We start from the raw sequence: 14,246 nt of genomic DNA on the forward strand, positions 1-14,246 counted from the left end.
TGAAGGGGATATGCTTTGCTATGTGACTTTGCAGGGTTGAACCTGAAGGGGATATGCTTTGCTATGTGACTTTGCCTCTTACTACCTATTATCTTGTTTTGTGCTAACAGGAAACTTTCAACAGTGAAAATGTGAGCTCTAGATTTTTACTCTTATCTAGGAAGAAATAAATGTATACCTTGAAGGTGAAGTTACATTATGAGCACATTTAACTTTGGTGAATTTTGTTAGTTGCTACCATCATCACTTCCATCGCTAACACCACCACTGTCACTACCACCATCATCACATCCCCAAGCCAAAAGTATCTACAAGAAATATTCAACAGTGCAAAGGATTTCACTCACCAGTCTACTAAAATTGCATATCCCCAAGACGAGAGCATGATTTAGAGGGAGAAGGGGCACTCCTCAGTCTATCTTAATTCCTACTGCCTTCCACAGTATGGACATCTCACTGCACTGGATAAACTATATGTCTATGGTATATAATTTGATATTTACTATATGTAAATAACACTACTTAAATATAGTAGTTTTAAATTCTACATACTTTTCAATGTGCTTGCTAAGTAAGTCCTGTAAGATCACATTCTTAAGTTCTAAGCTTAAGCTTCTGTGACCTCCTGGTGGCTGCTATGGACATCACCTTCTATTTAACTTGTTTCGTAATGAATGAGAATGAATTTGCAACCTTAGGATCCTAAGACATTATAGAAGAAAGGAACCTGTTAAACCTCCTGATTTAACAGAGGAAGAAGCTCATGCTTAGAGAAGAAAAATGAATCGACTGAAACTAACACAGACTAGATCAGCACTGGAGTACAGCATAGAAGTCCAGGGTGTCCCCAGGGTAGTGCATAAAGTCACTCTACATGGAGGAAATGAGAAACAGTAGCTAGACGTGCCTTTATTTATAAAACATCGATCACATAATTGTACAAAGTATTTACAAAATATTCTCTACTTTTTGGCCACTGTGCTAAAGCTGAGTATGGTAAGACTAAGATTAATAACCTCCTGGGATGCTAAGACACAGCTTAGGGAAGGTGAATTTCAAATTAAATCCTCGACATGAGTAAACGTTTAGCAGTTGTCCAGGGGAGTGATAAATTCCAGTCAGAGGGAGTAGCATAAATAAGGACATAGTGACATAAAGTTCTTTTTTTTTTTTTTTTAGAAAACTAGGAGAAAGTTGAGAGTAGGGAAGGGATTTCAAGGAAACTGAGTGATAAGTGAAGTAGGACGATCATGGACATTTTGTGCTGTATCAAGTCATTTGAACTTTTATCCTGTAGGTCAAGTGGAGCTGCCAGTTGAAGTGTTAGCGGTGGTATGGTGGTGTGACTGGCATGGTGCTTTCGTTCTGGGGGCACTGTGTGCTGGAATCGAGGTGGGCGGTGTTGGCTTTAGGAAGCCAGTGTGATGTTACACTACAATGCAGGAAGCAGATGGGGAGGGCTTGGGTGATGGCAGGAACCAATCTGCATTGCCCATTGCTGTATCCCATGTACTTAAAATGTTGGCATTAAGTAAATCTTTGTTAAATGAATGAAAAGACAGTGATGGTATAATCTCCAGTAGGAACATTCTGTTACTTAGTTGGGGTTTGTGAACACAGATGAAATCCCAGACATGCATGTCTTAGTTGTAAGTACTTGAAAGATTGAGTTGCTTTATTTGTAAAGTTGAAAACTAATTGTAATAACAGCCTTATTACTAATTGTAATAAGGAAAAGATCTGCTCAGCTGAATTTTTTGGTTAACTGAGGATGAAGTGAAGTTTCCCAGGGTAATATAATGTTCCTGCATTATACAGTATAATATGAATACGTAATATGATTGCCTTTAAGTAACAAGAACACTCGCAAAATGTACTTTTTGAGAAGTTCAGCACTTTACAAATCACAGACTTTTTATTTAATAACCAAAATATCAAAAACTTTAAAGAAATGTATTAAATACAAATTGAGTGCCATTATGATTAAGGAGAAAGAAAAATAATTTCAACTCAAGAAGTTATAAAAGAAAGAAGTTGAGAGTTGTAGAACCCCATGGGAAAAGAGATATATTACAGAAGTCAAGTTTGCTTCAAAACTAGGAAGCGTGAAGATGGCTCTAGAGATTCTAAATTTTTAAAACCTTGTTAAAGAAAAATCAACTTTAAAAGCAAAGGGAACAGTAAATCTGAAGTCAGATCTCTCAGGATTGCTTGTTGTCTACGAATATGATCCCTCCCCCCACCTTCCTCTTTGCTTCAGCCAACTACTAGTGTCTATTGAATAAAAGCACAGGCATTTTTAGGGACCAAACTTGACTCATGGAGTGAAAAAGGACTAGACACAGAGGTGTGGCTTTGAGACAAGCAAGAATGTCAAATCAAAAATGTTCCCTTTAAGTCAGATCAAACTTTCAGAGTCTCTGGCTTTACAGCAGGGCTGGGGTAGAAATATTTCTAGTTCATAATTTACTTTTTTAAAAAGTATTAAAATGATAAACTAATACAAAGTCGTTACAGAAAATTTGGAACATTCGGGGGAAAAATCCAAAAAAAAAAAAAAATAAGTTTCCCCATGTCTGTTAAAATCTTGGTAAATAATTTTTAATTGGTTGCATGGTGCTTCATTTATGAGAATATCATAATTTTCTGAATAATCTTATTAATGGTGTTTCCACTTTTTTTTTTCTTTTTTGTATTTTTGGGCATACATAATCATTCCGTATTCAAGATTTTTTCCTAAAGATAGATTAGTAACATGGAATTACCGCTCTTCATAGTAAGCCCCAGGTAAGCCAATCATAAACCGTCCATCCTGAGAGCCAGCTGCCCAGGAGATTCCTGACTGGCCATGCAGGCTGATAGTTGGTGTCATATAATTGCATTGCGAGTTTGACATGCCCACCTTAGGGCTTTTCATAACATGACAGGACCTCATCTTAAGTAGGCAGGTAACAATCTCGCACCCCAAATATATATCCTGTGAAGGAACTGGGAAGATTCTAAAGGCAATGGTCACTGACCACCCCTCAGCCTGATACATCAATTATTTCTTGCTGAAATAGGTTTCTTTTGAGCTTATTTCAGTAGAATGTAAATGGAAAGAGAATGTATGTCTCCGCATTCCGTTTTGGCAATTGAGATTATTTATATCAAAGGGTAGGACAGATTTCAGAAATAGCTAGAGATAAATTAGAATAGAAACATTTTCAGTGTTTAATCATAACTATAATATCATTCACTGCACAGAGAATTCAAGTCCACAGTTACAAACCTGGCAAATTTAATTGAGACACCAAATAAAACAAAACAAAAAGCTCAGGCTAATTGCATAAAACCATAGAATTTGTTCTCTTTACCAGAAAACCAATTTCAGGGAAAGAAAATTCACCAAGGAATCTTACCCTGGCCTGGAACATCATTAGGAAGTTTATGGTTCTTCCAGATGAATGTAGGATTGCTGTCCATTGGGAAGGTCTTATTTACATGGGTGTCAAATTTCAAAAGAGGTATGTACTGGGTCAGAGAACAAAAAAAGAGAAAGGACACTCAGATAAAAGACATTTTAGAATAACTTCTGGTGAGATTGGTGGTCCTGCCTTACAACTCTAGACTTCTATAACACTTCTCTAGGAAGCCAGGTAATTGCTGACCAGGTAGTTGGGATCTGATAATCGGTTCACAGCATGAACACAGATTTAAATTCCAGATGTGTCGATTAGTTTTCTATTTCTTTATGACTACACACTATACCTTTAACCTCTGCCCAACACAGATTCTTTGGGTCTTTAGAGAAATAGTTTAAGTCTTTCATTCTATTAATACAAATGTTAAAATAGAGGCCAAGAAATACTAAATGGCTAAGTCCAGTCACATGACAAGTGACAGACAGGTGTTTTTTTTACAATATTATGTTGCTTTTTGAAAATGATCTCTTAAAACAATGCACAACAGCTAAAATCCACTACGTCCTTTTGATACCTGTCAAAGAGCCCTGAAATAATTTTACATTTCTTGACTACTATCAATTACACGATTTTCTGATCTCTTTTACCCCTTTGATCTAACATACTTTCTTGTAAGTGACACTAACTGGGTTTCTAAGATAAAAGGTTTCTCTTTCAAGTAATTTAACAATAAAAATATTAACATGTTCTTAAATTACTTCTGTATATATTGAGTGAATTTTATAACGGATATAAAGACCAAGGGAGAAATGAACATTCTTCTAAATTTACAATTGTTCCCTCAAAATATTCTGGACAAAAGTTCTACATTTTCAAAATTTCTTTCTCTCTCTCCCTTTTCCTTTCCAAAAACAAAGTCCTGCTGTGAGCCCTGGGCTGGAACTTGTTTGGGGGGATGGCAGGGAGGGCTCTGTCAGCCTCAAAACTTTATTTGTGGCTCACTCCTGTAATCCTAGCACAATGGGAGGTTGAGGCAGTTGAATTGCTTGAGCTCAGGAGTTTGAGACCAGCCTGAGCTAGAATAAGTCCCCATCTCTAAAAAAATATCTGAGGGGAGGGAGGTAGCACCCGTAGTTCAGTGGTTAGGGCATCGGCCACATACACTGGGGTCAGTGTGTTCGAACCCAGCCCTGGGCCTGCTAAACAAAAACAAGAACAAAAAAATAGCTGGGTGTTGTGGCAGGCACCTGTAGTCCCAGCTACTTGGGAGGCTGAGACAAGAGAATCACTGGAGCCCAAGAGTTTGAGGTTGCTGTGAGCTATGATGCGATAGCACTCTACCGAGGGCAACATAGTGAGACTCTGTCTCAAATAAATAAATAAATAAATAAAGCCGGGTGTTGTGGCAGGTACCTGTAGCCCTAGCTACTCGGGAAGCTGAGGCAAGAGGATCCCTTGAGCCCAAGAGTTTGAGGTTGCTGTGAACTATGACACCACAGCACTCTACCCAGGGCAACAAAGTGAGACTCTGTCTTGGGGTGGGGGGGAAGAGACAACAACTTTATTTGTAACTTGAGAGCAAAATCTGTAATTGCTTATATTGAGGATAAGACGTATCTGATATGTTAGGGAGATGTATCTGGTATATTAAATCTCTACTGAGATCTACCCCAGATAAAGATTATCACCTGTCTAGCTCTATGATTTGGGAACTACTCCTTGGTTTCCCCAAATGTACATATTATTAATAGATAGCACAATTGATTGCATTACAGTATTGATAAATGCAACCCAATTGTGGGTGAAAGATAAGGGACAGAAACTAGGCTAGTCTAACATTCCAGAGGGCACATAGATAAAAGTCTAGGTTCCTTGGACACCACCCCTCCACCCCACCCTCCGCGTGCTGCACACACTGTGGGGTTGTAGAAACTTGGGATTTTAAATAGGATGTTAAGCAACACAGATCGCCCACAGCTAATATTCTTAAGCCAGTAAGATGACAGCCAGGGCTTTGATAACTCCCCACCTTCAGCACAGCATTGGTTAGCACCCCCTGGGGGGTTTGCACAGAATGCTTAGCAATTAAATGATTAAGATTGGACTAGGCAAATCTAATTCAATTGGGAACAATAGAGTAAATCAGGAAAGTTATAGATCACCCCCAAAGTATTGTATTCATTCTTATTTTTGTTTTATGATTTTGTGATTTCCTGACATTTGTTTTCTTCTGCTTTTTCCCATTACTTCCTCGCTTTTCATTGCCAGGGTAAAAGTCCTTCTTTCTGTAATTAACTTTGCTCTATAAAAGTCCCCTGAGGTTGTTGGTGGTGACAGCATTTCCTTGCCATTCTTTGTCCATGTGAAATTGCTCTCCTCTCTGAGCCTCAGCGCCTCCCTGGTCATTGCATTACTAATGGGTAAGTGTGAGTGCTTTCTGTCTGGGTCACTCCCTCGCTGGTCCATCCACTGAAGTGGAACAGCAACACCAAATTGCTTTTAGAAAGAGTAAGTGCAAAGAATAACATTTTTTTTTTTTTTAGATGGAGTTTCATTTTGTCACCCGGGGTAGAGTACTATAGTATCACAGCTCACAGCAACCTCAAAACTCTTGGGCTTAAGCAATTCTCTTGCCTCAGCCTCCCAAGTACCTGGGACTACAGGCACCTGTCACAATGCCTGGTTATTTTTTTCTTGTAGTTGTCATTGTTGTTTAACAGGCTCGGCCAGATTCGAACCCGCCAGCCCCGGTGTAGGTGGCTGGTGCCCTAATCACTGAGCTATGGGTGTTGAGCCAAAGAATAACATTTTTCATTTTGAAGAACAGTCATGACCGTAACATAAGAAATCTCACCATATATATTGCCTCTCTCTATGAGAGGCAGGGGGTATCCCCCCAAAAGCAAACTCGGAGGGGAATGTAGGTAACTTTGTAGTTACTACCAGGGGTACCAACAAAAGGCATACACATTTTAAGAAATGTCATCTATGAAGTACTTTTTGAAATTGAATTGAATTACAGTAGCAACATGTAGTATGACGTTTGCTCAGAAGATGGCCTTGAATGAACGCTGGTGTCACCATATCACAGGCAAGACTGTCAAAGAAAATAGCAGAAGCACGTTTGTCATTCAAGGAGCACAAGACCATTTTGAAGTGGTATTTGAAATTTGAGAACATCATGGCAGTATGGGGGATCTTAAAGGATGTGGTAACTAGCTACACCGGTTCTTCAGGAAGAAATTTAAATAGCATGCACAGTGATACAATGGACATTTTGGTCAATGTTGCTCAAGTAGTAGTTGGCCATAATCACAAGTGTCTGATGATATCCAATTTGACAAGCTCTTGTAATTATAGAAGTCAAACATAACTTGTACTCATCTTTTGTGATCCATTATATCAAGTATTACAATTTTAATATAGTTGTTTTATTTCTTAAAATGTGTATACTTTGGGGGGCACCCTCTGTATTCATAACTGAAGCATTGAAGGGATCTATTTTAAGATATAGCATTATAGTCAAGATTCAATATAGTAACTACAAATTATGGATTACTCTTTTGAAAATGTTTCAAAAGAGTAACCCCAAATTTCTGGTTTAGTTTTCTCAATCAGGAAATCTCTTCTCCAGCTTTCCACGTTTGCCACTGCAGGCAGAGTTGGGTCAATATGTACACTCAACATATGAAGTAAGGGTGTTCTAATGCTCACGCTGATTAATGAAAAATAAAGAACTTTTCCTCTTAGATTCCCAGTTGTGTTGGGCCCTGACCTGAAAAAAAAAATTCTATTGACCACTTGGTTAGCTGGAACAGTGGCTTTCATAGTTTGGACAGACATAGTTTTGAATGACATAAAGACAGATGCTTAGTTTTTAAACTAAATACAGATCAGACATCCACTACGTGCCAGACAGGAAGCTAAGCACTGGAGAAGTGGAGAGGTGAGTAGGGCCACTCTCCTTCTTTAAAGAACCTACTATTTAGGTGAAGAAAAAAGACAGAGGGTGTCAATGAAAACATAACATCATAGGGCTGTTTACGTGGGCCTCAGAGACTACACAGTTAATAATTTTCAAGAGAGTTCAAATGAAGAGAACAGGAAATATTTCACTGAAATCTCTGGGTGTGAAGATGAATAAACAACTCTTAAGAAAGATCTGTATCATCCCATTGGTATCCCATCAACTGTCTGGACATTATACGGCATAATTTATGCTGAGTGGGTTTATATGGCAAATAGAGTGAGTATTCTGAGTAAGAAGTTTTTATTGGTCAAAATGTTTAGGAAATACTGCCCAATTGGGGCATAATGATAAAGGTAAAGTGAACTGCCTTCAGATCCTACACGTAATTTCTCTAATTCCCTCACTATGCTCCTTTTCCAAGTCATCTCTCCTCACCCGATCACGCCACCCTGCATTTCCTGATAAGCAGTGAGACGTACTTTCTTGGTTTCCACAGAGGTATACAGAAGCACCATGGTATTGTCCACATCCCCACAGTCATCCAAGGTCACGGGACCCCCATACCCTAGGGCAAAATCAGAGCAGTTAGAGGACGCTATTGACTTCTTGCCTGACAGACAAGTTGGACCCTGACTGAGAATGTAAAATGGGTTCAAATGGTTGTGTCACAAATTCACTGAAAAACTGTGGACCTTAATGGTCTAATCAGAGGGCACCTGGACTGAATTCTTGACCCCCGAGGCTCTCTGAAGGGTATTTTTTACAGGAGATGTTATTTATTTGGAAGGAAAAATCTTTTTCATTACATTTAGGATGAGACTAAACATAATCTGTTAATTAATCCCTCTATTAGGAGTGATCCATTTTTGCTAAGAATATTTCCTAAACTAGTAACACACTAATATAGGTTACTGGGCAATCTGACGTAGATGGTAAAATGATCAAAATTTTTTCACTATCACTCATGGGCTGAAGACGTTGAAAACTTAAATTTTCTGAGTTTCAGTTTTCTCATCTATGAAATGGCTATTTAGGTAAAACATGATCAAGTCAGCAACTTCACTTGGCTCAGCATAATAGATAATATTTGCTTTACAATAGACCAGGGTCTGTGCTAAGTGCTTTATATACATTTATTGTATTATTTTCCCTGGAATTCCGTGATATAGAAACTACACTCACTAGAACCTCTGTAAGTTGATCACCCAAGGGACTATAATAAACTGGTCAACACACAGAGGTGGTCAACATAAGGAACTAGGCCTTTGCACTGATACACACACATGGTGCATGTTTGTCTATGAAAATTAGGTCAACTTAAAGAGGTGGGCAATGTAGTGTGGTAGTTAACTATGGAGTTCTACTATTTTCTCCATTTTATTGATGAGAAATGATTTATTAAATGTATAGATATTAAATGACTTGCACATGATTGTGCAGCTTGTAGGAGGCTGAACTAGGACACAAACAAAGATTTCTTGGCTCTAAGCCTGTGCTAGTGGCCACTAGGATGCTTGACCATGGTTGTGGATGTAGGAAATATTAAGAATGCACATAAATTTCCTGATACAACACTTGGGGTGACCAATAAATGATGGTGTCAGAAGAGACCTCTTCCAGTCATTCTCATGCACCCCAAACATCGCTGCAGCTCAGCCCTCATGCTGGGAAGAGGAAGACTCACTCCGCAGGAAGGCAAAGGTTTCCCAGAATAAGACTCTAAGGTAAGTCAGAGAAGGCAACTGTCATTTGCCCTTTACTCAGTACACATTGCATTTAAAAGAAAATTTCTTCATAATGTCTACATGAGATCTGAGAAACGAAAGATGGGAATTTTAATATAGGTGTGTGGGAAAGGGGAATGTTGTCAACCTGTGTAGTTTGGAGGGGTGTATATTGTTGTAGATGGTATTATGAGGAGTTTTGATAGTGGTTGATTTAAAGCAGGGTCCCAAATTCTTAAAGGACAGAAAGGGAAATGAGGAGGCACCCAAACAAAAGTGCAAATATTTCCCTTCTTGCTAGTCTCCAAGCATCCAAGTCAAGACATCACTTCTCAGATGAGCCTGTTCGTAAGTACAGATACTGAGCTATGTGTTCTTTCTGTGATACCCAAAGGCTATGACAGTTTATAGCATAAATGGGGATCCAGTTATCAAAATGAGCATCCCCCAAGTTCATGTAAGGTGTTTGCCTCTAGTTGAGTTCAGAGGTGTTTAGCTATTGAGCCATCCATCTAATGCCAACCCCCTCATCATGTCCCAAAGTCCATTCAGAAAGCCCACATCGCTTCAGCTTTGTTGTTATTTATTCTTACAAGCTGACTACCTTCAAAAGTGATGTTCCTGAAGGCGTAAGCAAACTTGCGGGTGGGAATATCTTCTTTATTTTCAAGAAATATCTTCAGCATGTGTCCAAAGAGCAAGATTCCATTCAAGTAGGCAAGACCAAAGTGGTTTCTTACCTGAATGAGAGAGAAAAATCTTGAAATGGGTCCCCCCAAAAGACATTTCTTGAGTTAGGAACAAAAGGTTCTTGGGCTCAGCAGAATAATTGGAAAGCTAAAAGGATGTGAGAGGGATGTTATTAAAGGAGACTTCGGGACAATCCCTTCTTGGGTCAGGGCTCATTATTTTCCCATGTTAGAATTCTGCCTTCTGTTTGCACCAACAACACCAGAATACAGCCTTTGGGGCAGTAACTATAAGCAATTATACTTTCTTCCCATAATAATAACATATACACTTGCAACCAGGTAAGACAACAAGAAGCATTTTCATAATTTTTGCAAGATTTTATATGGAGATAATGCTTGTTTATAGATGAATGTTTTCATTGAAGTGAAAAAGAGAAAATAACCCCGCAAAAACAACACCTGCCTTTCAGTATCCTGGATGGGACTTGAGCATTTTTGATTGAATGATAGCTTTGAACTTGCTCTAAAGATAGTTCTGGTTGGTTATTACCTCAAGCCCCAGATGTCTGCCCTGGGAAAGCCATGCAGAGGGTCAGAACCCCACTGCCAGAGCTGAGCTATGAATTAAACGCTCTCACCCTACTGAGACCAAGTGACAACTGTTACTTCAGGCATTTTGGTTTACCCGCTTGTGAACAATCATACTTTTGCCAGAGCTGAGAAGATGGTCAAGTCTTATCATCATATCTGGCTACTGCACCCAGAATTATATTTGCTAGAAAATATAAAAAGGAAAAATTCTCTTTCATTTGTTTCCATATCTTTTTCTGAAGTCTTTATTTCCTAAAATAAAAAGAAACCAGTTGAGACACAGCCCCTAATTCTGGCAGGGTTGTAAATTGGAGGGCTTGTAATTTGTCGGTCTAGGGAAAAACCCTGAGAGGTAGCCAACTTTCCTGACCCTGGACTTGCCCTCCCCAAGTTGTTTCAGGTGCTCAGGATTGCTCCTTCTTTCTCCTCACACTCCAAACCTGCTCTTAGCTGGTGATCTCTGAGGGCAGAATGCATCCAGCAAATTCAATCACATTAATGTAGTGACTGATAAAGCCTGTATGCTATTCATGTTGGGGCCCTGCATTATAACATGCTCATGATTTAATGTCCAAACAGAGACCATTTTTCTGGAATAAATGTTAAACCAGATGAAATACTGGGAATACAAGAATAAACCAGGACTCGCCTGGGCAAATCTGGGCAATGGGTAACTTCATTATAATAAAGGAAACCATCTTAACCCAGGAATAAATATATCCAAAGGTTGAATTTGGTATCAGTGACAGGAAAATGTTGCCTTAAGATGTGGGGAAATTTCCAATAACTTAATTTTACACTATTTAATTTTTATCTCCTCTAGCGTTTCTTTCTCTCTCTTTCCCCATCGTTCACTTCTGCTCTGCTGTTGCAGAGGGGTCCCCTGTTGGGCTGGTTTGCAGCTTAGCAGAGTGACCTCCAGTTTGGGGAGAGATTCTGCTATTGCAAACTGCTGTTCATGTAGTTGTTCTCAGTTAACATTTGTTGAGTGAATTTAAAAGAGTCAAAATAATTGCTCATTTTAGAATTGGGGTCCTAAATAGGAGAATAATTATATTATGCCTGAAAAAGAAAATAATACTATATTATTTACGCTGTAATATAAAATAATAGCTTACCGTTGAAAAGTTTTTGAAGAGAGAGTAATTTGCAGTGAAATTTTCAGGAGGCAGTGTCAGAACAAGGACATTTTCCATAAAGTCAGGGGCTGTGGTATTTTCCTTAAAGTAGTAGTTACTACAATAAAATGCACAGGTGCCACATGAAAATTAGGTTCCACCAGAAATAGAAATGCATCATCAACAATTCACACAAACTATAATCCGGCCTTGAAAATAGTTTAAAACCTTTTTTTCCATTAAGCTGCAAAACTTTATATTTTCCCCAACTAGGATTTATTTTATTCTCTGCTGGCTAAGCTGAATAAGAGAACTTAGACAGCTATGGTTAGTAGAACCAAATGGGAAGGAAAATCAGAATATAGATACTTCTATAAGCATCTTGAGATGCAATCTTCTCATTTGTAAAATGAGAATTGATGTGTCCTTTTTTTACAAGGGTGCTTATAGGATTAGATGTGATGATCAGAGTAAAATACTCAACACAGTACTTAGCACACAGTAAAAGTGCTTAAACACTAAATATACAGGGAGTGTGCCATGTGCCTATAGTCCCTGCTGCGAAGAAGGCTCTGGACATGTGAGTTACCATGTTTCCCTGAAAATAAGACCTACCCAAAAAATAAGCCCTAGCAGGATTTCTATGCATTTGTCAAATATAAGCCCTACCCCAATAATAAGACCTAGCATATCTGCATAGCCACGCCATGCATTTCAGCACAGAGTGGTAAGGAAGACTGGAATACCTTTTATCTACCACAGCTCCTTTCTCTGAGCCATTTGCACTTGCATGAGTGTGCATGTGTGCGTGTGGTAACTGAGGTCACAGGCATCCTATTGCGCACGTGTGAATGGCTAGGGGAAAGGAGTTCACGCATCACTAGCGCCAGCCCTACCAACAAGGTCGGCTCCCCCGTCAGGTTCCAGAAGATGACTTAACTGTATTTGAATGAATATAGATTGTTGTATTATATTTAATAAAAATAAGACATCCCCTGAAAATAAGCCCTAGTGTGTCTTCTTGATAACAAAATAAATATAAGACAGTGTTTTATTTTTGGGGAAACACAGTGGTACTTGCTTTCAAGGCTTGGTTTATACTAGAAACTTTCTCTACTATAAGTGCCCTCAACAATGTAGAGATATTGGGACGTAGTACAGAGAAATTCTATCATTAAAATTACTATCATTAAAATTAAAACATAAGCATAAAATGCTAATCATTTTCTCTAACACTGTAAGCTTCTTGTTATACATATGAGACACTAGCTTGTTGTTCTTGTATCCTCGATTCCTAGACAATTCTTGGCACTTTATAGACTCTCAATACTATCTGAGATTGCTCTACAAATCCTGGTTTCTAAGCTTACTAATTGGATGTCTTAATCTGAAAGGAGTCTAACATGTTTGAACTGCTATAATTAGAGCGATCATTATTGAATTATTTTTAAGGGATAGGGGTCTCACTACATTGTCCAGGCTGTGTTTCAAACTCCTGGGCTTAAGTAATTATCTTGGCTCAGCCTTCTAAACAGCTGGGACTATAGGCACTTGGCACTGCTCCCAGTATACTTAATGATTAAATACTTCGATTATGTGCTAAGGACTATTTTGAATACATTATTCCTATTATTATATCTAATCCTAAAAGCACCCTTATAAAGAAGACATCTTAATTCTCATTTTATAAAGGAGAAGTTTGAATATCAAGATGCTAAAAAAAAAAAGCTTAATAGAATCAGAATTGTTAAAATTAGACTTTGAACACAAGTTATGCCTAGTTTTGAGTTTCATGATTTTTCTAAAACATAGGTATCCTTTAGGAGTAGTGACAAAGGAATGCCAGTATTTTGATAAGGAATCATTGAAAGTAAATTTTTTTTTTTTAAGACAGAGTCTTACTATGTTGCCCTCAGTAGAATACCATAATATCACAGCTCACAGCAACCTCAAACTCTTGGGCTTAAGCGATCCTTTTGCCTCAGCCTCCCATGTAGCTGGGACTCCCATGTAGCATCCCATGTAGAGGCACCCAAAACAATATCCGGCTATTTTTTTGTTATAATTGTCATTGTTGTTTAGCAGGCCTGGGCCAGGGTCGAATCCACTGGGCCTGGATTTGAACCACTGAGCTACAGGCACCAAGCCCATTGAAAGTAAAATTAAACCAACTGGCTACCCTGAGGACTCCTTCTAGCAAAGCAGCTAATGAATTGAAGGTGGTTTTTGATGTGAAATATTGAGAGCTTTGCCCTCTTTTCTGTACTTCTGTAACTGAAAGGTTGTGATGGTTAATGAAATTATCTTCATATACATCTAGCCATCAAAGAGGCCTGCAGTTCCTAACCTCAGTTCCCCTTCATGCTTTGAAAAGGATAGTTAATGTAGGTGAAATAAACTGGCAAATTATGGGAAAGTTGCAGAATAGTAACAGCCTGTGATCTGAATACAGACAGGTAATGATTAATGATCCAGTAAGATAGATGAAGTCATGTGATGGCCCTGCAGGGGGCAAGGGGCACAGCCACACTAGTGGTGCCTTCTTTAAGCCTAATCAGACTCAAATATTACCGTGGCACAGTTTGTTAGTGGGGTCTTCACCCTTATCAGAAGATGAGTGGTGGCTCGGCGCCTGTGGCTCAATCGGCTAAGGTGCCAGCCACATACACCTAAGGTGGTGGGTTCGAATCCCCAGTCCGGGCCTGACAAACAATGATGGCTGCAACCAAAAAATGGCCGGCGCTGTG

The 14,246-nt window shown here is 38.8% G+C and overlaps 1 protein-coding gene across 1 annotated transcript in view; it reads right to left on the reverse strand.

Moving 5' to 3' along the window:
• The window catches only part of GUCY2C (guanylate cyclase 2C), an 82,336-nt gene that overhangs the window by 51,048 nt on the left and 17,042 nt on the right, over positions 1-14,246 (reverse strand). The window contains exons 6-9 of the mRNA XM_023517909.1: positions 11,500-11,617; positions 9,703-9,838; positions 7,854-7,939; positions 3,402-3,513 (exon numbers count right to left, since the gene is read on the reverse strand). Coding sequence (XP_023373677.1) covers positions 3,402-3,513; positions 7,854-7,939; positions 9,703-9,838; positions 11,500-11,617 — 452 coding nt within the window. The remainder of the gene's footprint in view (positions 1-3,401; positions 3,514-7,853; positions 7,940-9,702; positions 9,839-11,499; positions 11,618-14,246) is intronic.

This window comes from Otolemur garnettii, unplaced genomic scaffold (assembly GCF_000181295.1).
Source record: "Otolemur garnettii isolate 467f Iridium unplaced genomic scaffold, OtoGar3 scaffold00124, whole genome shotgun sequence".
NCBI lineage: Eukaryota > Metazoa > Chordata > Mammalia > Primates > Galagidae > Otolemur > Otolemur garnettii.